The following is a 27,491-nucleotide window of genomic DNA, read 5'->3' on the forward strand; positions in this document are numbered from 1 at the left end:
CTGTCCCTCAGGATGTTGCCATCAGCCAGCTTATCTAGAATGGTCTCTTTAATAACTTTTTCCCAAAATCTTTCCAGGGATAGAGGTCAAGCTGATGGGCCTGTAGTTCCCCAGATCTACTTTCCTCCCTTTCTTGAAGATGGGCACCACATTGGGCTTCTTCCAATCTTTGGGTACTTCACCTGAGCACCAGGAGCACTCGAAGATCCTTGCCAGGGGCTGGGCTACGATGCCTGCCAGCTCCTTAAGTACCCTGGGGTGTAAACTGTCAGGGCCAGCTGACTTGAAGGTGTCCAGACTCTCAAGATATTCCTTTATGTGGTCTACACCGATGCTGGATATCAATTCACCCGCACTCCAGCCATCCCACATCATGTTAGGCAGGGCGGTTCCTTTGGGCTGATGAAAAACCGACGCAAAGTACCCATTAAGCAGGTTTGCTTTTTCCTGGGTGTCAGTTGTCCCATTTGGTTTAGCAGGTGTCCGATGTTACCCTTGCTTTTCTTCCGACTCCCCATATAACTGAAGAGGGCTTTCTATTGTCCTTGATACGTGTAGCCAGCTGGAGTTCGGTTGCAGCCTTGGCTTTCCTGGTTTGCTCCCTATAGGTGCAGACCAGAGCAGAATACTCCTCCTTTGTGGTGATTCCTGTCTTCCATCCCTTATAAGCCTTTCTTTTGAGACGTAGGAGGTCCACAAGTTCCCTGCTGAGCCAAAGTGGCTGCTGTGCCCTTTTGCTACCTTTCCGCCGAGGTAGGATAGACATCCCTTGTGCTTTCAGGATCGCTCCCTTAAGGAGCAACTGCTCCTCTTGAACTCCTCTCCCTGTTGTGTCACGGTCCCTTGGGGCCTTGTCAACAAGCCTCCTGAGCTTGTTAAAGTCAGCTTTCCTAAAGTCGAAGACTTCTGCATTGCTGATTGACGTGCCAGCTTTGCGATGGATACACGCCTTGTTTTTGAAGGGCAGAATGAAAAAAAAAAGATTTTTCCAGCGATGTGGCTATATAGAACCAGGAAGATTTATCTCAGCCACCCTCCCTTTCCTGCTTAACTAAAGCTGAAACTCCAGCTGCTGCTGAAGGCAGACTCCATGGGTGGGTCAATGATTTTGAAAAGACCTAAGCACTCTCCAAGGCTGTGAAATTGGAGGCCAGAGGCCAGGAGCAGTTAGCAGACAGCCAACTTGCCTTAAGAAAGGTTAACTTGATTAGTGGAACATTAAGAGTATTAAAAAGGAGAGAAGATCATTAACACCTCTGGAGTGAAGAACAATGAGCCATGAAGTCAACTGACTCCCTCAGCTGCCTGAATAGCAATGTAACAGCTACTGAACTGTAAAGCAGGAACCAAAGCAGGGTGCTTTTATCCTGGGCAGAAGAGCAGCTTCCCTGCTGTTTATGTGCACCCCAATTTTGGAAGGCTAGTTTTGGAAAAAAGATGTATGCTGTACGTGAGAAAATATAGTATTATATGGAAAAGCAGCTACTAACAAACATGATCATATTTTTTAATAGAAAGCTGTTAATTCAGATTATTAAATAATCACTTGTAAATTTTAATATAATATAAATCAAGGGTTATATACACAAAATAGCATCTGAAAGAAGTAATTTTCCTCTCTGAAAACATAAAAGGGAAAATTGATATGCCCTAGATCTTGAGAAAATAATTGCTTCTGATCTGGTAATTTATGCTGTTTGTCCAATTTTAAAATGTTGCATTTTTTAAAAAGTATGTTTAAAACCGTTGAAAACAGATGCTTATCACAGACATTTTGATAATTTTCACGTATAGAAATATTAAGCATATCAATCAGGATCTTCAGTTTAAAATAAAAATAACAATACTTTATATTTTTCTTAAACCATTTATTTTGGGATCTCATGGCACTTTCCTACATGGATAAGTCCCATTACCCACATTTTATAGATAATGAAACTGAGGAACAGTGGATTAAATGCAGCCCTCTGTGAGTGGCAGACCCCAGAGGATGCATTAGAGATGCATCTACTTATCCCAGGGCTAAATTTATCTAAGACAAGAGTTTGCTGGTATTACATAGCAGGTGCATGGGAATCACTGGGCCGGATCTCCTCACCTGTGTTTTCAGTTCTAAACTCCTTAACCCTGCTGCTGCTTGCTTTGGCCTTAATCTTGTTGGCCCCATGACCCTTTCCAGAGAACCATATAAACTCCAAAGCATTGTTCTGAACTCTAACAAATGAAAAAGGACTAATGTTTGCTTGAACTGGCAAACAGGGTAATGCACAAGTCATCGCAGCCTAAAGGCAGCTTTAAAACTTAGTTCTTTTCTTAAGAATAACTCTCAAAAAGGCAACCATCCAAGGTTTATTGCTTTTTACTTATTTCTAAACCAAGCATGTCCAGTTTACTAGTAAACAAAATGTTTCTAACTTTCAAGTCTGCAAACTCTACCTGAGCTATGAGATAGGCTGTCTTCTTTAATTATCATATATCATCACTCATTATTAGGGATTCTGGTTTTCTCTGATTTAAAAAAATCCCCAATTTTCAGTTAAAAAAAACTAACCCGAAGTCTATATGCTTCCATAATTAAATGAAAGACCACTATATATATATAACTATATATATATGTAGTGTTTCATTTGAAGTACAGAAAAATGTGGCTTCACAGTAACTTTTTTTAAACCAATAATCGGGGATTTTTTTAAATCAGAGAACACCAGGATCCCTGCTCATAATAAAAGTTCTACAAGCAAATTATTTCCCCACTTATACTTATCATACTCCATTGTCTTTGGATCACACCCTGATTACTGATGCCTCCTGCCAGATGTTCAGGTAAAGGTGCGATGGGATCTGATGCACGGTCTATGCCGTTGCATTCCTGCCATGCCACATGTGCGTGGCAGGAAGTGTGCCTGAGGGATCCAGCATCAGATCCCATCACACCTTACTGCTGGTGCAGGGAGAGCCTGGGATCATGAACCCTGGGCTACCCCTGCATCAGAAAATATCAAGCGTCTGCAACTGGGAGCATTGTCAGCTGATACAGGCTCCAGGCTGTGGGGATGCACCATGCCCCCCTCAGCCTGGGAGCCTTATCAGCTGATCCAGCCTCCCAGCCATGGGGGTGCAACATGCACCCCCAAGGCTGGGAGCCCGCAGCTGATAAGGCTCTCAGACATGTCAGCTGATGGGGCTCGCAGGTGTGGTGCACTCCTGCAGCTGGGAGCCCCACCAGCTGACGGGGCTTGCAGTCACAAAGGCGCACCTGGCCACACATTCAATTAATGGCACGACAGGAACAGCTTACACATTTTTTGTGGAAAAACTTTGTGGTGTATTCCTTATTTTATGATGCCATTGATTGCTTTAATGTGTGGCTGGGTTACAATTTAAGACATGATTTATTGGTGAATCATGTCTTAAGTGTAACACGTGGCAGGGGCCATATGGACGTAAATGGGATTGTTGGGTGTAACTGACTGGAAATGCACAAGCGATTCTTTCGATGGTACCCACGCGGGAGTAAAATGCTCTCCCGTTTAACTACGTTGCCTCTGAAGTGCAAAGAGGAATACAAAGCAGTGAAAATGTACCTCAGTTACTAAAATGAACAGAACTGACTATTGTCTAAGATGACCCAGTTGAAGTATTCAACCATTTTTCCATGATTAATCTGACATAACAGAATAGTTAATTGCTACATCACATGAATTTTGTAACTCCCCTAAGACACATACCTTAATATGTGTGTTTTAAATTTTTATAAATTATTAAAAAGGTAAAAACACATTACAGTACATTGATACCAATGTGGTCCCCATCTTTAAAAAAGGGAGGAGGGAGGACCCGGGCAACGATAGGCCCGTCAGTCTTACCTCAATCCTGGGGAAACTCTTTGAGAAGATCATGAAGGAGCACATCTGTGATGGGCCGGCATTGGGGATGATGCTCAGGGGCAACCAGCATGGTTTCATTAGGGACAGGTCATGTCAGACCAACCTGATTGCCTTTTACGATCAGGTCACAAAAGCATTGGATGCAGGTGTCGCCGTGGATGTAGTCTTTCTGGACTTCAGCAAGGCCTTTGACACTGTCTCCCACCCCATCCTCATTAAAAAACCAGGCGACTGTGGCATCGATGCCTACACGGTCAGATGGATTGCGAATTGGCTGAAGGGTCATACTCAGAGGGTGGTGGTGAATGGGTCATATTCGACCTGGGGGGAAGTGGGCAGTGGAGTCTCCCAGGGCTCGGGCCTTGGGCCCGCACTGTTCAATTTCTTTATCAGCGATTTGGACGACGGGGTGAAAAGCAACCTGTTCAAATTTGCTGATGATACCAAAATTTGGGGTGAGGTGGGCACGCTAGTAGGGAGCGAAAGACTGCAGCAAGACCTGGATAGGTTGCAGGGGTGGGCTAACAAAAACAGGATACGTTTCAATGCGGACAAGTGCAGGGTGCTGCACTTGGGCAGTAGTAACCAGCAGCACACTTATAAGATGGGAAACTCCCTTCTTGAGAGCACGGAGGCAGAAAGGGATCTTGGAGTCATCATTGACTCCAAGATGAACATGGGCCGACAATGCGAGGTCATGGTCGGCAGGGCCAACCGGACCCTATCATGCATCCACAGGTGCATCTCAAGTAGGGCCAAGGAGGTGATCCTTCCCCTCTACGCGACACTGGTCAGGCCACAGCTGGAGTACTGTGTCCAGTTCTGGGCACCCCACTTCAAGAGGGATGTGGACAACATTGAGAGGGTCCAGAGGAGGGCCACCCGCATGATCCGGGGACAGCAGGGCAGACCCTACAATGAGAGGCTACGGGACCTGAACCTGTTCAGCCTCCACAAGAGAAGGCTGAGGGGGGACCTGGTGACCATCTATAAACTCACTAGGGGGGACCAGAAGGGTTTGGGGGAGACCTTGTTTCCCCTAGTGCCCCCCGGGATAACAAGGAATAACAGCCACAAGTTGTTGGAGAGTAGGTTTAGATTAGACATCTGTAGGAACTACTTCACAGTCAGGGCGGCTAGGATCTGGAACCGACTTCCAAGGGAAGTGGTGCTGGCTCCTACCCTGGGGGGCTTTAAGAAGCAGCTTGATGCCTACCTGGCTGGGGTCAACTGAGCCCAGTTTCCCTCCTGCCCAGGCAGGGGGTCGGACCTGAAGATCTACAAGGTCCCTTCCCACCCGACTTCTATGATTCTATGAGTCAAGAAACAATGGCCGCAAGCTAGCAGAGAGCAGATTTAGACTGGACATTAGGAAGAACTTCTTCACAGTTCAAGTGGCCAAGGTCTGGAACGGGCTCCCAAGGGAGGTGGTGCTCTCCCCTACCCTGGGGGTCTTCAAGAGGAGGTTAGATGAGTATCTAGCTGGGGTCATCTAGACCCAGCACTCTTTCCTGCTTTATGTAGGGGGTCGGACTCGATGATCTATTGAGGTCCCCTCCGACCCTAACATCTATGAATCTATGAATCTATGAGTCTATGATTCTATGATACGGACATTAAAAGTCCTAGAAACACTTTGAGATACTATGGTAATGGGAGGTCTTACAAGTACCACAGACAAATAGATGAATAGATTATCAGCAAGTACCTAAAATAATACAACTCAATTATAACAACTACAGAGAAAGTTATATGACCCACTCAAATTCTAGAGCAGGCATGATAGCAGAATATCCTATTAAGTGACTTCCCAATATAAAACAACACATAAAATAATTTCTCAGAGAATAGATCAAGAAAAAGAAAGAAAAGGAGTCTTCAGCTCGGAACATAATAATGTATAATAAAACCTGGGGCCTGCTCCAGATCCCAAGCCTGAGCCCTCTCACATAAGTATGTTATTCTTGACTTCAGCCAAGTGTTAGGAATATCAAAAATACTGTTCTCCTTCCCAGTAGTGGAAACCCTGACTAATCCGTAGGCAAGTGCTCTCTTTGAAAGCCTGAAAAAGTATCCCAGTTTCTTGTAGCTTAGTATAGTTTACATGCTAGCCTGCAAATGGGGAACTTTCAAGAAACCTGCTGGCATTTAGATACTTGTAAGAGTGTGTATGCATCTTTTATATGATCTGAACATAGACCAAATATAACAAATGCTATTTCTACCATATTTAAATATTACGGCCTGCACAGTACAATCTCTGTACTGAATATGAACACTACTTTTAAACACTCATCCTTATTTTGCATGAATGCACAAGCCCTATGCCATGGATCTCACCAAGGAGCTCTTCCTTGGGACTCCTAGCCTTAGCACAGTCTCTTTGATTGCCCCCTTGAAGCCAATTGTAGCTTCTAGAGTCAGTGATCCCTGGGATCCTTGGTGCTGGGTGCCTTTTGGTCCCTGCAGCTGTTGGCCACCTGGGCCCCCCCACATCACTTTCTTGAAGAGTGCACTGATAGAGATTTTTGGCGCCGATACCGATAGCTGATTTTTAACGAGCCATATCGGCCGATACCAATCCGATTGCCAATATGCAGCCAAGCTGCTTGGAGAGTGGCACCCGGCTGGTAAGTCTGTTGTGGGGGGAGAGAAGGGGTGTGTGTGGGGTGCAGATCGAGGCCCCTGCAGTGAGGGGGGGAGTGGGGCTGGGGCAGGGGCAGGTGCTGCACAGTGGGGCAGGGGGCGCAATGGAGGTGTGAGCAGCTTGTCCGGGGGGCAAGATCTTCCCAGTGGGGGGCTGGGGCAGGGCAGCAATCAAGGTGGGCGGTGGCACTGGGAGGGAGGCTACGGGGTGGGGCTGCAGCCACCCCAAAATTCGCCATAGCCCCCCTCCCAGCACTGCCGCCACCTGCCCCAAGCAGAGCCCTGACACCCCCTCCCCCCAGCCCCAGGAAATTGCTCAGCGCAGCCCCGGCCGTATCCTGCAGCGGCAGCCTGCCCTTGCTCCATGTGCAGATCCAAGCACATGCTCCCCATTCCCTCCCGTGGTGCGTGCAGCGGCAGACCCCCCTCCCCACACCTCCCGGATGAGCCACTCACGGCTTTGTCCCGTGCCCCGCTCCAGCTATGCAGCACCTGCCCCAGCCCCACCCCCTCCCTTGCCACTGGGGCCTCAATCTGCACCCCCCCCATCTCCCTTCCCTCACAACAGACTTACCAGCCAGACTGAGCTGCTCTCCACGCTGCTGGGCTGCGCTCCTGGCTGCCTGCATGCTGCGCTGCGGCTGCACGCATGCACGTGGCATTTATTGGCCATATTTTTAGCTACATCAGCCAAAAAAAGCCGATTGCCAATACTGTCAATTTTCCTTATATTGGTGCCGATCCGCTAGAGGGCTGATGTATCGGTGCACCTCTACTTTCTTGGATTTTGGGACTCTCCTTTTCAAGCCAGTCTCTTGCTCTTGCACCCCATATTTTTTCTGCTTCTTCTACAAGCGCACCTCATCTTCTCTTTTTTTCTCCTTCTGTTCCAGCTTTTCTTGCTCTACCTCCATCCAAAGCTTCTTCCCGTAAAGCTCCTTTTCTTTCAGAATCAGCCTCTGCTGCTCCAGCTCAGAATTAAGCTGCTCCAGCTCAATATTAGGGAAATGGGTCGTGAGGAAGCTCAGCTGCTGTTTTGGGGCCTGTGGACATCAATAACACTGCCTACCTTGGACACCATCCTCTCCTCTACTTGCAAATTGGACTGCTGTCCTTGTACCTGATCTGGAAATGGTTCAAGGCTCTGGGCTTGATCAGCTGTGCCTCAGTTAGCTTCCCAAAGTTTATACCTCTCTCCTGGCAAAACACTGTAAACCTCTCCTTAGAGAGCTGGCTATATACTGACCCTTGGCAAGAAGGGCTTCCACACCTACCAGAACTCCTTCAAAAGCACCAGGGTTACACTTGTAACCTGGGAATCTGAGTGCTACCACTACCTGCACGAATCCTCCAGAGGAACTCTTCCCTGGGACTCCTAGTCTTAGTGTGGTGTCTTCTGAGTACCTCCTTGAAGCCAGCCCAGGCATCGCTTCCCGAGTGGGTGAAAGCAATCCCATGAAGTTCAACAAGGACAAGTGCAAAGTCCTGCACTTAAGACGGAGCAATCCCATGCACCGGGGCAGGCTGGGGGCCGACTGGCTGGGCAGCAGCACTGCAGAAAAGGACCTGGGGGTGACAGGGGACAATAAACTGAATATAAGCCAACAGTGTGCCCTTGGTGCCAAGAAGGCTAACTGCAGATTGGGCTGCATTGGGAGGAGCGTTGCCAGCAGAGAAGGGAAAGCGATTCTTCCCTTCTATACAGCACCGGTGAGGCGACATCTGTGTTCAGTTGTGGGCCCCCCACTACAGAAAGGATGTGGACAAATTGGCAAGGGTCCAGCAGAGAGCAACAAAAATGGTTCAGGAGCTGGTGAGGAGAGGCTGAGGGAACTGGGCTGATTTAGTCTGTAGAAGAGAAGACCGAGGTGGGATTGAATAGCAGCCGTCACCTCCCTGCAGGGGGGCTGCAAAGAGGATGGAGCTGGGCTGCTCTCAGTGGGGGCAGACGACAGGACAAGGAGCAATGGGCTCAAGTTGCAGCAAGGAAAGTTGAGGTTGGATATTAGGAAGAACTGTCTCATGAGGAGGGCGGTGAAGCACTGGGACAGGTTACCCAGAAAGATTTGTGGAAGCTCCATCCTTGGAGGCTTCCAAGACCCGGGTAGACAAAGCCTTGGCTGGGAGAATGTAGTTGGGGCTGGTCCTGCTTGAAGTAGGGGATTGGACTAGATGTGACCTCCTGAGGTCTGTTCCAGCCCTCATTGTCTATGGTATTATAATTCTATGATCTCCTGGCTCCTTGGCTCAGACCAGGCCTTCTGTCTCTACACCCTCTGGCTCTCTTTGGTCCTCCTGAGAGCTACCTTCTGGCACAGTTCTTGGAGGAATGTTACCTCTTTAAGGGTATGGACTGCACCCAAAGTCACACGCAGTAAAGCAGGCCATTCATTCTTCCTGCAGCACAGCCTGCAGAGTCCTGCTGTGGTCAACTCTTAGGTAGCGTTCCAGACGGACCAATAGCCCTGGCTGCTTTTTCTCCGTGTCCTGCTTTTCTCCACCCCACCTTGTGTCTCTAGAAATTTCCTTTCTGAGCCAGTCTCTTGTCCTGGAATTTCTCTGATGGCCCTTCTGGGTACCCAAGAAAGCAGGGAGTCTTCAGGTGCTGGGGCTTGTATCCAACGGTGGTCCAGTACATCGTCTTGCATAAACATAGCCACTGTATTCTGGATGGATCCATTCTAGTAGCCACTTCAGTGCAAAGCTCCCAACTCTAATTCACGGTAACGGCAACCCATTCTTTCTTAGTGTGCAAGAAAATCAGGGAAACCGAGGCATGCAATATTATTGTAAAAAAAGAACAACCCCCCCCAAAAACACATTTTACTACAAAAATATTACAAAAAACCCCCAGTCCATCACACCCTGTGCATTGCTAATCAGTAAAGATTCCCATTGACTTCAGTGAGAACTGCATCAAGTCCTGCAGGCGGTGAAGGAGCAGTCAATAAGATGTACTTCAGTACTTTGTAAGATTATTTTATGCTGCTTTAAAGAATGTTTCATTATATTATTTTGGAAAAGAAGGCAAAGTGCTCACTGATCTGAAAATGTCTTTTTGAGGTCAGCAGTGCATTAGCCCTAAGGCACCCAGTGCTTCAATTGTTGTAAGCTTGCTAAATATAAAGCCCAGGGAGTTTGCTTGCTTATATAAAGTCAGTGCTACTGGGTCCATGTGTATTTTCCCCCCTCAAGTAGAAAAACTTATAAAAACTGCCACTGTAGAACCTTTAGCACTCGCTGAATTGGTTAACCGATGACTGTGGTTTTAGCCTCAGCCCAGAGGGCTAAATCGTGCATGCCTTACTCATCTAAACCATGTAAGTGAAGTCAGTGGGACCTCCAATTAGGATTTGAGCTTCAGTAAATGTGTTGCAACTACATGTAAATATTAGAAGTCCGTATGTATCTATCTTCCTCAAATAGAGAATCCCTTCTGCAGACACTGGTTTTCTTACTTCAATCCATGTGGTGGTCGCTGCTGATAGAACATAATTCTGGACAGTTTCCCTTATGCTTGTGACACCTCTGGCAAAGCAGAGCAGGAGGGAGTGCAGGCCAAAAAAAATAGCAGCAGTTTTAACTGGGATGTTTTAAACTGAAAGCACAGGGTTAAGAATCAAGGGTCTGTCTTAGTGATTGCCGTGGAGTTGACATGCTTGCATTTCTTGGGGACATTCAGCCCTGGGATAAGTAGATGCATCCCTAATGCACTCACTGGACTTTTTGCCCCTTACTTCCAGGAATGTAATCTTCTGTGCCTCAGTTTTCCTGTCTGTAAAATGTGGATAAAAATCAAAGGAGACACTGCAGAGGGGCCCAATCCTACACTCCTTATGTAAACAAAAACACATGGAGTAAAATCTTGACACGGTTGAAGTGCATGGGAATTTTGTCATTGACTTCAACGGGCTTGGTTATATTGTCCATAGAGAATGCACCTAGTTTTAGAAAGGTTTGAAAAAAGACTTAGTGGCTTTCCTTTAATCTGAGTACCTAAGTATGTTTCTGTATAATGGACAATTAAATGTATATGACTCTCATTCTCCAGGAAATGTCATGAGAAACTGTAATTTTACATGAAACCGGAGAATGAATTAGTGGAAAAAGAAACTGGGCTCTTAATGGACTTGTATTTTAAGCAAACACTCCACCAGAAACAATTTTTATTTTTTAAAACAGTGTTATTTTAAGGTAAATTTTGGGCATTTCAGACTAAACAGAGTTAAAGGGACATGTTTTGCCACAATAGTTTTTTTAGTTTATTGATAAAATCTGTTCCTGTACTCAAATCTTTTCTCTTGCATTTTGCATTCCTGCTGGATTGTCACGGTGGGACTGAATGCTGTATTGCTGCCAAAGATTTTGGTTCCTTTAGGAAAAAGTAGTATTTGTGTTGGAAAATGCTTGTATTTCTTTTGGAATATACATGTGTGACCTGGACTTTGAAATCAGCAGAAGAAAAACCAGGTCCAATTTGGCCAATAGCCCGTGTCTAAACAACAGCTATCATGACTTCAGGTCAAATTGTTAATGTTTGATCAAAGAAAACAGTACAACAGTTCCCAGTATTTAATTTAAAATATGCTTTTTTCCAGCTTTGAAATACCAGTTCTTCTGGAACTGGTTCTTCTTCTGTTAGGATTATTGCTTTTGTTGCTGTTGTAATGCCCGGATGCTCCTGCCTGAGCACTGTTGTGCTAGCACTGTACAGACTTATAACAAAGAGAAGGTAATTGCTAAACAGTTCACAGTTTAAGTGTAGGATGAGATACAGCTAAAGGAAGCAAAAGGTAACAGTGAGTGGATACTGGTTGGCACGATTAGCAGCAGTGGCAGAACACTACCTGTTCAACCAGTTTTAGTTGTTACAGGCGTCATAACAGAGGATTGTTTTAAGGATGGACACAAGAAGAGGACAATGAGGTGTCTTTGTTCACTTCACTTTAATGAGGAGCTCCTTCCATGCAGTTGTCAGAGAAACGTGCCCCCTAATCCTATGACTCCATTTTGTGGTATTAAGACCCTGCTTACTGTAAAGAAGTTCACTGGGGAAGTGAATAGATGCAGATGCTTATTATGATTATTTATTCTTTATCTCCATGATATCCAACTAGAATGCTGTTGCAAAGATCATTTTTCTAGCTTATTGCTTTGACCCTGTCACCTGTCTTTATGTGCCCATCCAAAGACGCATCTACTGTGTCATACCAAACGTAAGCTCCTTGCTATTTGTTTCTAAGTCCTTCAGTTTATCTCCACTTTACCAGTCATCTCTTATTCCGTACGGGGAGGTTGACTCTTGCGTTTAACTGGCCTATGAGATCAGCATCCAGTGAATGCTTTTTAGATTTTTAAACAATATCTAACTTTTTCCTGTGCTTTTCCTTATGTCTGAAGGAGCTTGCTGTAAATATCCGTGAAACGACTTCATTACTTTTGATCAAATCCATCCTTAAAAACTCTTGTTTGCTGTGATGCCTATGGACAACTTGACAACAGTTAATATCTGAGGTGTTGTACTTCTACTTCAGGAGAAGGTGCAAAAACTTCTGTAGTGGACAGTTAGAGAAAAACCTCTCTACAGGAGAATTTTCCTAATTCCAGCTAGTTAGTGTTTGGTTTATACCCTGAAGAATGAGTTTACATCCTTTCTTTTAAAAGAAAAATCTCAATAGACCTGTGCACACTCACATTACTGGTAACTGAATATCTTACCCAGTGATTCTCAACCAGCATGCTTGTGATACTTTGGCATGCTGCAAGATCCTTTTAAGGGTGTTACACTGTGCTGGAAAAAATTAGCACTGGTAGGTGTACAAGTGCCTACACGTGATTCACAGAATAAACCCAGATATTTCAAATAGGAATCCATCATGCCAAAAGCATTCTGACCTGCTGTGGTCTTTTCCAAGTTCTTTGCAACAGAAGAATCACTCTATTATTTTCCTATAATCAAAAAACTAATGAAAGCTGTACCACTGGAGCCAGCAGTACTGTGGCTTCTTCTTGAGGCAGGAACCAAGTGCCTGGGAGGCATGCCAGCAGTACCACAGGAAGACGTCCAACACCGTGGGCACTTGCCTGATGCTGTAGGCTTTTTCCTGCGGTGCTGCTGTGGCTCCAGCATCACAGCTCTCACCCAGGCCACAGAACAAGCCGCGGTTCTGCTTGGGCATCAGCACCCTGGGTCTTGTGCAGGTGCTTGGCTGCTGCTGCAGGAAGGTCCCCCGCTGCAGCCAGAGTCAGGGCAGAAGTCTGATGACCTGGCTCTGCAGGCCAGATCTACCCTATGTTTAACACCCTTGACCTAAAGAATTACTTATTCCCTCTGAGAGTTTTCTTGTGTATGGTACAATCTGTCCCCAAAGAACTGCGGTGTATTCAGAGCCGATGGCCTCATGCCAGTTATCAAACATTTGAATTTCAGCACAAAGACCACAACCTCACAGTGAATTTGACTGGAAGTGGGTCACCTACAGAAGGAGCATGATGGCTTAACATGCATAACTCATCCATCTCACAGTGAAATGTTGGGAATGAAGATCATGTACATAGTGCGAACAGAATGACAAGTGAAAAGCCTTAGTAATATATTTGCTTGGCAGCAGCAGCTGGCAGTTTTGCCTTGGAAACAGTGAAATAACAGACTGGTTGGGTAAGTATTCTGCAGTCATTGCTTAAAATCTAGTATTAACGTTAATGTTACAGTATCAGTGAAGGTACTTTTTTCTTTAGGTAAGTCCTGAGACATGGTTAACAGTACTATAGCAGGTACTATTTAGCAATCGTTACTCTTTTCTGTTTTTAATGGTGAAGTTTATGAACCTCATGGTTTCTCCACATTGGATATTTCTATTCCCAAACCAGTCAATATTGTAGCAATGTGTCCACAAGTCATAAGGAGGTTCACAATTGATTTGTGTCCTTTCTGAACACAAACAAATGTTTTTGGAAGCATGCTCACCTGGATTCAGTGGTCTGCTGTGCCCATTCAGTAGGCATTTGAAAAGGCTGAAAGGCCAGTGGACAATTCTTCCTGTGCGGGGTGCTTTGCACTACTGTATCAGACACATCCTGCCCCAGTGTAAAGGGAAACCAGCAGCTGGTTGGCAGTGCTTTGGAGATGGGGAATGGGGAACAAAAGGCATGGAAGGCAAAGGGCATGGCACGGCAGAGGTGAGTGGCACTGATCTGAGCTGCTGCTGACGCTGTGACACACCTTGTAAGAAACCTGTTGACAGCGAGGACTATGAGTCTGGCTGTCATGTGAACTACACTCCTCCCCACTCATCCCTGCTTTTAACCTTTGTTAGACTCCTCACCTACTTCTAACAAAAACTGGGCAACACTTTGAGACAGATTGTTTATTTGCCAAAAAAATGCATTTTTAGGTTGACCAAAACTATATGTACATTCAGGATAAATTTCATGAATAGTTTCAGCTGTGAAAAATGGAGATCCCACCAAAAAAACAAAAAATTGTTGCTACATTTTCAAAACACAACCATTACACTTTTTATTCCAAAATGATGCTTTATTTTGAAATTTGGCTAGATTTTATAACAATAAAATACAAGTAAAAAACACCCCCAAATGAAACATGTTATGCCTAATTAGAAGTGTCGTGTTTGTTTCAAAAAGAAAAACTGAAAAGTGTTTCTTATATTGTTAATATTATTATTTCTGCCAGCGCACCAAGAAAGTCATTTTTCCACAGTTCTACTTACAACCTGTTCTTTCCCATTACATATAAAAAATGAGGGAAATAAATATTTGTACAATATTTTTAAGATGTAGTTGTAAGTATTACAATAAAACTGTTTGAAATGTTATGTAAGTTGGGAGAATCAGATCTTAACACATGATCCGCTACTGGACTGTGAGCAAGTCACGTCATCTTTCTCTTTTAACTTTCCTCGGTAAATCCATATATATACAATGAAGTGTATGTCTGTATGTATATATGTTTGCTTATAACTTGAGAATGATTGGTCCTATCTACTCTAAACCTTCCAAAATCACTGACTACCACCTCAGGAAAATTATAGGTGGGTTATTTTTCACTTGACCCTTTTTGGTGCTTCCACCATTGACTGGGATTCCTTTGCTTCTCTGGTGACAAATTGGTACCACTCCATTTTGGATGCAGTGAATTCAGTTGTCATTATTATATTGATGCTTGTCTTTTTTTTCAACTCGATTGTCATTATTATATTGACACTTGCCTTTTTTTTTTTCTCTCCATGTTAAAAGTTAAATATGTTGTACTTTGTTCTTTAAAGATAAGCAACATTTTTGCCCTAAATATGTTGTACTAAGTTCTTTGAAAATCAACACACACTGCAATTACAAAACTAGCAACCCGGGCGAAGAATGGGTTCTTCTGCTAGTTTATTATAAACTGACGATCTGTTGCTAATAGGGTTCAAATGCAGAAAGTGATATACAAGTTGCCATTAACACCATCAGCAATAGTACTCCTCTATTCAAGTGTTCTTTTCTGGCACATAAAATGGGCAGGTGTGATCAAGCATAGCAAGGTGGTTTCTCTAAGATCAACAACCTGAATAGCAGGTTGTTTCTCTAAGATCACAGCTCACTGGCATGCATGCTCTAGGGCAAGGATCCAGACAATTTAGGAAGAGGCACTATGCCATCCTAATAGACTAGCATTAGCACAGGCAGCCAAGATTCCACGAATGTGCATCTTTGATGGTTACTGAGGACAGGATTCCCAGCTGGAAATTTCTAAACAGCTGTTCATCTTAATCTCACATCATTATGATTAAAGGGGATTGCGGTCACTAATCCAGCATCAAGCTAGAATAATTTTCAAACAATAATTTAAGCATTCTCCCACTCACTTTTGTCAGCAAATTTTTTAAAAGTTTATTTTGTTGCCTTGTGCTTCTGTTGAAAACCAAAAAATTTGTAATATGGCAGGTTCTAACATTTTCAGCATGAGAACTATTTTTTCCATACCAATGAAATGGTTCCTGATTTATGCAGAGCAATACAGGGGTAGGCTTTAAGGAGGCTTTAATACTTTAAGGAGGCTTCTGCTGGAAAAGAGTGCAGAAGAAGGCATCATGTACTATCAAAAATCAGTAAGGTTGTAAAGGCAAAGTCCTTTCACGTTCATATAAGACAGTTCTTCAGATAAATTAGGAGAGGAGGAATTAAGTTTAGTTAATCATTTAAAGAATCATTATAGTTATTTTTTTTCAAGTAAAAATGGCGGAAGCTTTATTTCTTCCTTATTCCAATTTGACTACAAGGAAATATTTCACTAAGACAACTGTTATCGAACTTTAAGATGTTTTTCCCTGCATGCTACTGGCTTTAATTGTCTTGCAAAATACTTAGGGCCATCTAACAAAGAACACACGGGGTCCCAACATCTACCTATGCTGTGTGAGGCTAGAGATAAGCAGTAGGAGAAATCTGCTCCTACTGTTTTATTATATTATTGCTATTTGGTGAGGGTCATTTGGAAAACAAAAAAGTGGGACTTTTCCAAGATCTGCTGACAAAATCAACACACATCATCACACAGAAGCTGTGCACAGACATTCATTTTCTGTTGGGAAAGTCATGGCTCTCCTGGTAGAAATGAGTGTACAGATATTCATATTAAAAAATGGCTGTTCTGGGAGAAAAATAATCCAGGAACAATCAGGGTTAAATGACTTCCAAGAGGGAGAGTGAGTGTCTGTATGGTATCCCAGGGTGCTTTGTGCCTGCTCAGGTTGGATTCTGCTGCTCCAGTCAAGCAGGGAGTAGAACACATTCCTGTTCACAAATCTCACATTATGCTTCAGGGAGTCACAGGATGACCCTGAGCAGCCTGGGTAAATCAGTCAGGGCTGCCAGATGCAGTGCTTCCATCTGTCTCCAGGCAGACTGAGGGAGCCTGCAGAGTACAAGGAGATGTGTGCACAGGGCCCCCCAAGCTGTCAGCACTGCAAGCTCTCTGCTCTTCAGGGACTCAGCAGTCAAATGTCTGTTCAGACATCTCCACGTAAGTTTTTCAACCAGGAAAACAGATCAGATCACTTGAATGTGTGCGTGCAACCAGAGGCTGTTCATCATATATTATGTCAATGTTATACATGATGATGGCATGTGTTGTACTGTTTGGTTACTTTTCAAGAGGGGTTTAAATCTAGCCATGGGCTTTTCTGAGGTTCCTGCGGTTGGTTTCGTTTCAGTCAGCTTGGATGCTGCTAGGTTTGGCTTGGCTCGTTGATTGAGACTAGAAAAAAAGAGCCGGAGGGGGGTCATATTTTCAAAAAGCCCCTATCCCTGGTGTTAAAATGATACAAAGCACACTGTATCCATCTGTGATTTTCCTTTCTTATGCAGAAAACGGGGCAAGGTGGCACCTTAACGACCAACTTGTTTTTATGAGCAAACACATAATTAACAATACTAGTATTTACATTTATCATTTTTGGATGTGGTCAAGGAGCCGCTTGGGACAGCTCACATCTCAGAGCCAATGTTCCAGCCTCAGGCGGCTGCTGCCGCCGCCACTTTGTTTACATGCGGTTCGTATTTCTGAGGTTTCTTGTGCAACCACCTCTTTTTTCCTCTTCTCTTAAAAAAAAAAGAAGGGAAAGCTGACATTCTGCAGCCTGAGATGGCAGCGTGGGGGAGGCGTCCATCTGCCGGGCAGCTGAGCGCTGGTGGGGTCCGCGCTAGCCTGGCGGCTCATTGCTGTCTGGTGTGCAATCCCACCCACTCGTTTCCTTCAGCGTGAAGACCGTGACGGCTACGTGGGCAGGGCAGCGAGTCGCACCTGCCTTCCAGGCTCCTTCTGGGAGGGCTCTCCAACCACGAGGCTGGCTGCTCCCCTCCGGCCCTGGGCATGCGGCTCCCTGAGGCAAGGCACTGATGGTGTGGCTGGCTCTCAAGATGGCTTTGGCACCCTAGCCAATCTGGCCTTGGCCCCGAAGATAGCTTTGACCCCTGGCTTTGTCCCTAAAGATGGCTTTGACCCCTGGCTTTGGCCCTGAAGATGGGTTTGACCTCTGGCTTTGTCCCTAAAGATAGCTTTGACCCCGATCTTGGCCCCGAAGATAGCTTTGACCCCTGGCTTTGTCCCTAAAGATGGCTTTGACCCCTGGCTTTGGCCCTGAAGATGGGTTTGACCTCTGGCTTCGTCCCTAAAGATAGCTTTGACCCCGATCTTGGCCCTGAAGATGGGTTTGACCCCTGGCTTTGTCCCTAAAGATAGCTTTGACCCCTGATCTTGGCCCTGAAGATGGCTTTGACCCCCGATCTTGGCCCTGAAGATGGCTTTGACCCCTGATCTTAGCCCTGAAGATTGCTTTGACCCCGATCTTGGCCCTGAAGATGGCTTTGACCCCAAAGAAAGCTTTGACCCCTGATCTTGGCCCCGAAGGTGGCTTTGACCCCTGGCTTTGTCCCTAAAGATGGCTTTGACCCCTGATCTTGGCCCTGAAGATGGCTTTGACCCCGATCTTGGCCCTGAAGATGGCTTTGACCCCTGATCCTGGCCCTGAAGATGGCTTTGACCCCGATCTTGGCCCCGAAGATGGCTTTGATCCCTGATCTTGGCCCCAAAGATGGGTTTGATCCCTGGCTTTGACCCCGACCTTGGCCCTGACGACAGCCTTGGCCACTGACCAATGTGGCATTGGCCGTGAGGATGGCCTTGACCCTCGGGCGTGGCCCTGAAGGCAGCATTGACCCCGAGGAGGGCCCAACTGGACATCCGCAGCCAAAGCTCCTCCCACAACGCCCCGCGGCCTCGCACCTCCCTCAGCCACGTGCCCCTCCCCACCGCGTGGCGTCACCCAGCCCCGCCCCCGGCCCCGCGCGGCCCAACGGCCCGCCACGCCCCCCCGGCGAGGTCTCGCGATATCTGTGTTGGGGGCGGGGCCGTGCTGCGGCGGCGGCGGCGGCAGCGGCGGGCTGGCGGCGCTGACAGGGATGCGGGCGAGCGGGGGCAGGCGGCGGCGCCGGGCCGGCCGCGGGGGCGGCGGCGGCGGGAGGAGTGCGGTCCGCCGCTGAGGCCGCCATGAGGAAGGGCCGGCCCCGGGGGGACAAGGCGGGCCCCCCCCCGCCACCGCCGCCGCCACCGCCCCCTCGCCGGGACCCCGAGCGGCGCGCGGCCCCCGCGGCCGCCGGGGCCAGGGAGCCCGAGGGCGCCGCCGACAAGGTAGCGGGGCCGGGGCGCGCGGGGCGGGGGGACCCCGCGGGGGCACGTGTGGAGACACCGGCACAGCGATGGGTATCACAGTGCGCGCGCGCGCGCGTGTGTGTGTGTGTGTGTGTGTGTGTGTGGGGGTACGGACCGCGGGGAGAACAGACGTCTGCGCTTTGGTATGTGTATGGAGAGCTGTCTGCGTGTGTGTGTGTGTGTGTGTGTGGACGGCACTGTGTGTGCGTGTGCGTGTTATAGGTATTCTGTGATGTGTGCATGTGTGTGTGCACGTACGAGTAAAAATACATGTTCTCTTCTTCATATATAATACGACACGTATCTGATCTCTCGCCCCCATAAATATATATATATTTTCTACCATCTATCTATCTATCTATCTATCTATCTATCTATCTATCTATCTATCTATCTATCTATCTATCCTCATACGCATACATCTATTCTCTCCCCATGTGTATATAACACACGCACGTATCTATATATCTTCCATCTCCCCATGCGTATATAATGCGCCCACATGCGTATATCTATATTTGTTTTCTATGTATATCTACATATAGATATAGATAGATGGATATATCTATAGATAGGTACAGCTCTCTCTCTATATATAGCTAGATATCGATATCTATCCTCTCTCCACCGTGTGTATATATCACACGCACACCTCTCCCCATGTGCATTTATAAAACACACGCTCTCTGTCTGTCACGCACACGCACGTCTGTGTCTGACTGTCTATCCTCTCTCCCCGCGTGTGTCTGTATAACACACACACACACACACACACACACACACACACACACACACACACACACACACACACACACATATATATATATAGATCTCTAGATACATAGACATACAGTAAAATCCCTGTTATCTGGCATTTGAGTCACCAGAGCACTATATTAATTGGAATTTCTTTCTGGGCGGGTTGGGGGGGGAGCTCGCATGCTGCAGTCGCCGCTGCTGCCCCTCGCCCCCTGCTCCGTATGTAGCCACCGCTGCCGCCACCCAGCCCTCCTCCTGCTCCGCGTCTGGCTGGAAACCCCTGTGCCTCAGGTAACGGGCATTTTTAGGTTACCAATACCCACCATTCCCTACTCGTGCTGGATATCAGGGATTTTACTGTATGTCTGTTCTCTTTTCCCATAGAGTCATAGATGTAGGGTCAGAAAGGACCTCAACAGATCATCCTGCCTAGGCAGGAAAGAGCGGTGGGGTCGGACGACCCCAGCCACATGCCTATCCATGTGTATATATAACACACACACATCTATTCTGGCTCTCCCCTCATATCTATATGTCTATATATATCTATTGATATAGATATCTGTATATAGGGAGGAGAGGGAGAGCACAAGCTTTTGTGTGTATATGTGTAGATTGCTGCATAGAGCACAAAATTTCTGTACTGTCATCATGCACCTGATTATCATCCATTGACCGTGCTACACCCTATCATGGAAATTAAAAAAAGAAAAGCGTAGCAGAATCTAGTTCTGTATTGAAATGCTGACTAATGCTAGTGATTTTAGCATCTTTCTTTCTGAAGAATTCCACCCTTGTCTGCACCGAAATCGAGTGCTGATTTGATGCATCTTTAAAACTTGTTTCGGTTCTTAACGGAGGAAGAATTTTTGTCTTGGGTTGAGGAACTTGCCCCTCCACATGATAGTTCCTGAAATCTTGGAAGATTGTTTTAAAAATGTGGACGGCACCAGGACATTTTAACCTCTAAATCCCAGCTTATGTTTTCCCCACTTAAATCTGTCCAGCCCACTTCTTAAATTAAAAATAATGATAATTGAGGTCTTCTGAATGCTATGATTACAATTATAGGAGACCTTCAAAGCTATGCTTTGTATTTGTTGAAAAGCAACCCAATTATTAAGTCTTCTTTACATGTCTCTGGACAGGACTAACATAGGAAGTAAGAGCAGGTGGAAAAGACAGGTAAACTTTTTAAATAGAAACAGTTGTGCTCTCTGCCATCCTGTAAAATGGGGGTGAGGTTGGCAGCGTATATAGCCCACGTGCTGTGGGTGAGATTCAGAGCCGGGGGCTTCAACGGCTTGTCAGTGGCAGGGGGCTTTGCCTGCTCTGGGGCTGGGTGGCGAGGGGCTGGGCCACGGAGTCTGTGCCATAGCTGAGGGGACAGAGGCAGGAAGAATTGGCAGCCAATCAGAACATCACCCCACCTAGGATTGAGTTAGGTTGTTCCCGTCTACGGCTCTGGGAAGTTTCCATCTCCCGTTCTACAAAAATGCAGTGTCCATACAGTTAAGGTGTTGTAGTGTATTGTTTCATTTTGCTGCTTTGGGAGGTAAATAGTGCTCCCTGGGATTCATTTGGTTGTCAGGTAAATAAATCTTGGGCCTAGATTTCTTTGGATGTGACTATGTTTATTCTGTGTAATTTGTAGTCCTTTCTTAAAAGGTTTATATAATAGTTCTGTCCCACTGATGGATAATAGTAAGAGACTACAATGCCTGGACGAGTGTGTTGAACATATTTAGTATTAAAGTAGCACTTAGCCTTTTGATGTTCAGGATTGTTTAGTTAGTGTTTAGGAAGAGTAAATCTTTGCAATTGGAGTTCAGAGTCATTTCACCACTACACATATAAAACAAATTATCTCCTGTAGGTCTTTTGTATTGGTTAAATATAGCCCTATTAGTCTTGCTAAAATTGTGTGTTGATGTATGTTTAGACAGAAGAAAAAAGGTATTTTATATCTTTGAAATGAGATACTGAAAAGCACCTTTTTTTCCAAGACAAAATGAAAAATGATAGTCATTGAAATTACGAGCAAGAGGACCTGTTGCATAAGAACTGCCGTTTCCTGGGTCAGTCGATTGGTCTTTGCTGCCCAGTGTCCGCTCCCCCGACACCTGCCCCTTCTGCAGCCAGGGGGAATTCCCTGGAGCATGTATACCTGGGGTGTGCTAGGCTGCAGCCCCTATTCTAGTTCTCTCTCTTCTTTTGCTTTTCCCCACACTTTTTCAATTTATTCATAAAATCCAGGGACCTTCTGGTCAATCTGTTTATTCTTGGCTGTGGCCAAGATGGCTATCTACCAGACCAGGAAGGAGATCCTGGCTGGAGGGGATCTGGGGGCACTGTTTTCCTTTCCCTTGTCTGTGCACATCTCTGAGCAGAGCTTCATAGATTCTAGGGTCGGAAGGGACCTTAGTGGGTCGTCTAGTCTGACCCCCTGCCCCTGGCAGGCAAGAAAAGTGTCACCAAACCAGGGTTCATGAACAAGTCTCCTCTTGAAGACCCCCAAGGATGGGGTGAGCACCACCTCCCTTGGAAGCCCATTCCAGATCCTGGCAACCCTGACCATGAAGAACTTTTTTCTAATGTCCAGTCTAAACCTTCTCTCCAGTAGCGTATGGCCATTATTCCTTGTTCCAGGGAGTGCCCTGGTAAACAGATCGTCGCCTACTTCATGTTGCTCTCCTTTTATGAATTTGTATGCCGCCACAAGGTCCCCTCTAAACCTTTTCTTGGAGAGGTTGAAAATGTTGAGGTCCCTTAGCCTTTCCTCGTAGGGCCTTCCCTGCAGGCCTCTAATCAGATGAGTGGCTCGTCTTTGGGCCCTCTCCAGGTTGTCTGCATCCCACTTGACCTGTGGCATCCAGAACTGGACACAGTACTCCAGCTGTGGCCTGACCAGTGCTGCGTAGAGTGGGAGAATCACCTCCCTGGACCTGTTTGTGAAGCACCTGTGGATGCACAACAAGGTGCGATTGGCTCTGCCGACTACTTCATCACATTGACGACTCGTGTTCATCCTGGAGTCAACAGTAACTCCAAGATCTCTTTCTGCCTCAGTGGTGCTGAGAAGATCGCCCCCCAGCCTATAGGTATGATGGCAGTTCTTCCTCCCTAGGTGCAGCACTTTACGCTTGTTCTTATTGAATTGCATCCTGTTGCTCTCTGCCCACTTCCCCAACCTGTCTAGGTCAGCCTGGATCTGGTTCCTCCTCTCCAGGGTGCTAGCTTCACCCCATATTCTTGTGTCATCCGTGAATTTGGACAGGGTGCTTTCTACCCCCTCGTCCAGATCGCTGATGAAGATGTTGAACAGCATCGGCCTCAGAACTGAGCCCTGAGGGACTCCACTGCACACATCTTTCCAGGCTGACACCGACCCATCCACCACCACTCTCTGAGTGCGACCCTCGAGCCAGTTTGCTACCCAGTCTACTGTATAATCATCCAAGGCAAATCTCCTCAGTTTATTTATAAGGATGGTATGGGATACCATGTCAAAGGCCTTCTTGAAGTCCAGATAGATAACATCCACCTCGACTCCTGCATCTAAACAGTTGGTGGCCTTGTTGTAAAAAGAAACTAGGTTAGTCAGGCAGGACCTGCCTGCTATAACCCATGTTGGTTACCCCTCCTCATCACATTAGCCAGTGGGCTCCCACAGATGTGCTCCTTGATTCTTTTTTCTAGGATTTTCCCAGGGATAGAGGTAAGGCTGACTGGTCTATAGTTCCTCAGATCCTCCTTCCTCCCCTTCTTAAAGATTGGGGTGAAAATGGCCCTCTTCCAATCCTCTGGGACCTGACCTGAGCACCATGAGTGCTCATATATCCTTGCCAGTGATTCAGCTATGACACTCGCTAATTCCTTCATTACCCGTGGGTGCAGTCCCTCCGGTCCCGGTGATTTGAACATGTCCAGTCCCTCCAAGTGTCTTTTTACCGTGTTGGCACTGACCGTTGGTCGGCTGATGTTCCCCTTGTTGGTGTCCGTGATGCATGTTGAGGGTTCGTCTAGGTTCCTATTTAAGAAGGCAGAGGCAAAAAACTCATTGAAGAGCTCTGCCTTGTCCCTGCTATCCGTCACTAAGCCCCCCTGCCCATCCTGTAGTGGTCCTATGCTACCCTGCACACTCTTCTTGCTCCCAACATACCTAAAGAAGGGCTTTTTATTTTCCTTAATCCCTGCCGCTAGCCTGAGTTCTAGAGCTGCCTTGGGCTTCTTGACCGACTCCCTGTAGGTGCGGGCCAAAGAAGTGTACTCCTCCTTGCTAGCTACCCCCTGCTTCCACTTCCTGTATGCTTCTTTTTTGGCCCTTAAGGTATCCTGGATGACCCTGGTTAGCCAAAGGGGCTTCCTGGCCCCTTTGCCCCCTTTCCTCTGCCATGGGATTGTCTCTCTCTGAGCCCAAAGGATGGTTTCCTTGAGGAATGACAACCCATCCTGGACCCTGAAAGCATCTAGGCTCTTGGTCCCTAGTCCCCTGAGCCTATTAAAGTCAGCCTTTTTAGTGACCACCACTTGGGTGGTGTTCACTAACTCCTTGGATGCCTTTGAGGGCCAGCGGAAGCCGCTGGAGTTTTCTGCTCAGTGTCCTTTCTTGGCATCTTGGTTAAGCTTAAGCCCCTGGTGGTTGTGTGGGTGCTTTGTCTGCACCCTCCGTACTTGATTGGGAGTTAACCCCCCCCCCCTCCCAAAATCAGTTGTTGTGCATTTAATGGCTTCCCTCTAGCCATTGAGTGGGGCTTGTGGCCTGGTGGTGGGCCCAGGCCCCCTGTCATTATACAACACATAGGGTAAGTCCAGAATTTGCAGCCCCTGCTTCTTTCCTGGTGCAGCTTCTGGCTTTTAGAAAAGTAGTCCTTCAATTTGGAGTCAAACCAAGCACTCAAGGAAATCTTGCCAAGTATGCTACAGTCCTTATCTCAACCAGCTGAGCTATTGAAGGCGGAATAACTTTTTGATATAAAAATAGTCAGTTGTTGGTTAACTGTCTTCATATCAAATCTGTTAGTTGTTAAAATGTTACAATTTAATAAGAGACTTATTTTATCAGCCTGGACTAATTAACTGGACTAATACAGAACACAAGTAGAGGATCAGCCAGTAAACTATATGGGTCAGTGCATTATCGAGAGTTCCTAGCAGGTCATGGTGGGTTCTGGCAGAAGAAAATTGAAGGAAATCTTACAGGGTGTGCTCTCTGCTGGACCTGCCTGTGGAGGTCTCTGTTTTGCGTGGACCTTTGGCTAGTGAATACCTGGCACACTTTGTCACCTGAGTAACTGCTGGAAGGAAGTGGGAGAGGACTTAATTTACACCCTTGCTACCTCAGAGTTTGACTGATATGGGGGACGGAAATCTGTTCCTGTGTAATCCCTCAAGGTTTCATTCCGCCCTCTGAGTACTCCATTGCCTATTGCTGCTAATGCTCATCACTTTCTGGAACAGAGCTGATGTTCTTGTCAGTGTTAGGATTGTGGTTTTGGAATATTAACTGAGAAACTGATTGAAGTCTCATTGATTTGACTTCAGGGTTTCAGTGTAGAGCTAGAACCATGAGAACTCTGTGAACTTGGAAGACGAGACAAGTGCTTCATATTTAGTTCAAATTTGGAAGGTTATTGTTGGAACTATGAAGAATACTAGTCTCTTGATGAAAGCTTAAATGTCATTAATGCTTGAATTCAAGGATTGATGGTGTAGGTCCTATCGATCACTGCTGGTGACTGGTCTTTTTCAAATTCTGCATTAATAAATGAATCTGGATGATGCTAAAATATCACTGATAATGCCATGCTTATCTCTGAAGGAATCAGAACTTGTGGGAGAGGTGTTATCTTTTATTAGACTAACTAGATTTTTGCAAAAAAATTCTTTAATTGCAAGCTTTTGGGCACAAGTGCCCTTCTTCAGGCATAGGAGAAAACAGTGCTTGTGCCTGAAAGCTTGCAATTAAAGATTTTTTTTTTGCAAAAATCTAGTTGATCTAATAACAGATAACACCTCTACCACGAGTTCTGATTACTTTTGCATCTAGACCTGTATGCCTACAACTTGAATACCATACTCATCTCTGTACACTGCACGTCCTTGGCAGACGGGGCTGCTAGTGTGAGTATACCATAAGGGTAGGGACAGAGATTGTCAGGTACCGTGTTAAAATCATTGTTAGTCAAAATATTCATTTTCCAGCTCTAACCTTTTGATCTTATTGTTGTTACTCTTGTCCTCCCTTTCATCCTATCTTAAGTTATTTATTGTATCTTGTTTTAAATAATGTTGTAATGTCTTTGGGGCAATTGCTGTGTCTCTATATATTTGCAGAGCACTCAACACAGTGGAGCCTTGATTTTCATTTTAGGCCTTTAGGCACTAGTGTGACATAAATAATAGACAGTCCTCTTTCGTGAACATAGATCTTGCTTGGTGGCAAGGAGGCGAGGGGGAAGGAATAGATACAAGAAATACATCTATATTTTCAAGGCGGAAACATATATCCAGCTATATAAGGGTTTATCGGATTAAAACTGTTTTTAAGATAAATTAGGAAATGTGTTTTTCTTAGTGTAAAATAGAGACTATGAAGACAATATCCATTATTTCTTTTCTCAAAAATATGCTGTGTGCACACATCCTCATTTTGTAATTGTCTGAAGTTGGACAAGTTTATATTCATTTCAGCACAAATATCTTGAACTTTGACATTTTAAGATTGTAGGACTTATGTTTCTTTCAAGGGTAATAATTTTGTTCTAGTTGGCAGGAAAAATGTTCATTTCAGTTCGGATGTTTTTTCCCTTTGGAAGGAAAAACAGACAACTGTTGGGTTCTTTTTATAAAAGTAGCATGTAAGCTGGCCCAAAAGTTTTGCATAAGTTTTTTTGTTCTACATTACAGGGTTATTACAAGGATTTTTTTTTTTATTTGACATTGCTAGTGTGTGGTGATACGGTTTTGTGCAAAGCAGTATAATAAGCAGAAACAAAGCGAATTATGCCAAATATTTCTCAAGCGGAAATCATGTCCTGAATTGTGATAACATTAGAAATATGCTAAAGCAGGAGAGTTCACAGTCCAAGACTGTGATCCGGCTAATTTGTACGCGAGTGCTGTAATTGATTTCAGTGAGAATACTCGTGAGTAAAGTTACTTGTATGTGTTTCTTAAGCTCCGACTTTCCAAGATGCAGCCATGAAGAGAAAGCAAAATAATTTAATTTTTGCTCCACTTTTTAAATTTGCTTTGTTCTTTTCTCAAATCATTTTTAACTACCACTGTTCCTAGTCCACATGTCTACTTTATTCTTCCTCCTCTACCTCTCTCGTTGCCTGGAGGGCAGGTCATGAGCTGATGTCTCCACCAACATCCTTTTTGCTGAAGACTTTTGTGGAGAAGTGGTCTTGGTTTTATGCAGTGTTCTTAAGCGCAAGCACTGTAACAGTGTGTGGGTGATGAGGGCACAAGCCAGGGGAGGGTGGCACCAAAATAGTGATTGGGCAAGGGGGTACCTCACCCTTCTGAGAGGCAGAGATGTTACTTTCTTTTTTGGCAGCTACAAATCTGCATTTAAATGGCTACCTGACAATGTTAGTCGTCCTCACTCCCCCCCCCAGCTGCCAAAGCTGCCTGGAGCAAACCTCCAGCTGTTGTTCCTGCTCTTTTATGCTGCCACCACCCAGGATGCAGTGTTGGCTGGTTACACTTGAAGAAGGTCAGATTTTAGTTCTGACAGCTAACTATGTCTCTCTGCAAAAAGATGTAATCCCATGCCAAATTTCAAGCCCTTGCTCTCAAACATAGGAGGATGTGTCAGAACTTTCCAGTAAAAGGTTCATAGTTTAATATGAGCAAAACATTTTCTTCCAGCCTTGTTGAAATAACTGTGGAAACATTCAGTTTGAAGCAGACTCTGTGTATAAAAGTTTAGCCCAAATGGTAGAAACATATCAAAACTTACAAGCAACTGGAAAAAAAGG

General features: G+C 45.6%; 1 protein-coding gene across 4 annotated transcripts in view; it reads left to right on the plus strand.

Moving 5' to 3' along the window:
• Window positions 1-18,495: 18,495 nt before the first annotated feature.
• MAST2 (microtubule associated serine/threonine kinase 2) overlaps window positions 18,496-27,491 on the plus strand; it is a 309,296-nt gene continuing 300,300 nt past the window's right edge. For 2 of the 4 annotated variants that reach the window (XM_059727771.1, XM_059727772.1), the window contains exon 1: window positions 18,496-18,723. In XM_059727771.1, coding sequence (XP_059583754.1) covers window positions 18,583-18,723 — 141 coding nt within the window. In that variant the 5' untranslated portion in view covers window positions 18,496-18,582. The remainder of the gene's footprint in view (window positions 18,724-27,491) is intronic. The other 2 variants (XM_059727773.1, XM_059727774.1) reach the window with 1 other exon arrangement.

The sequence above is a fragment of the Alligator mississippiensis genome, chromosome 5, assembly GCF_030867095.1.
Source record: "Alligator mississippiensis isolate rAllMis1 chromosome 5, rAllMis1, whole genome shotgun sequence".
In the NCBI taxonomy this organism is placed as follows: domain Eukaryota; kingdom Metazoa; phylum Chordata; order Crocodylia; family Alligatoridae; genus Alligator; species Alligator mississippiensis.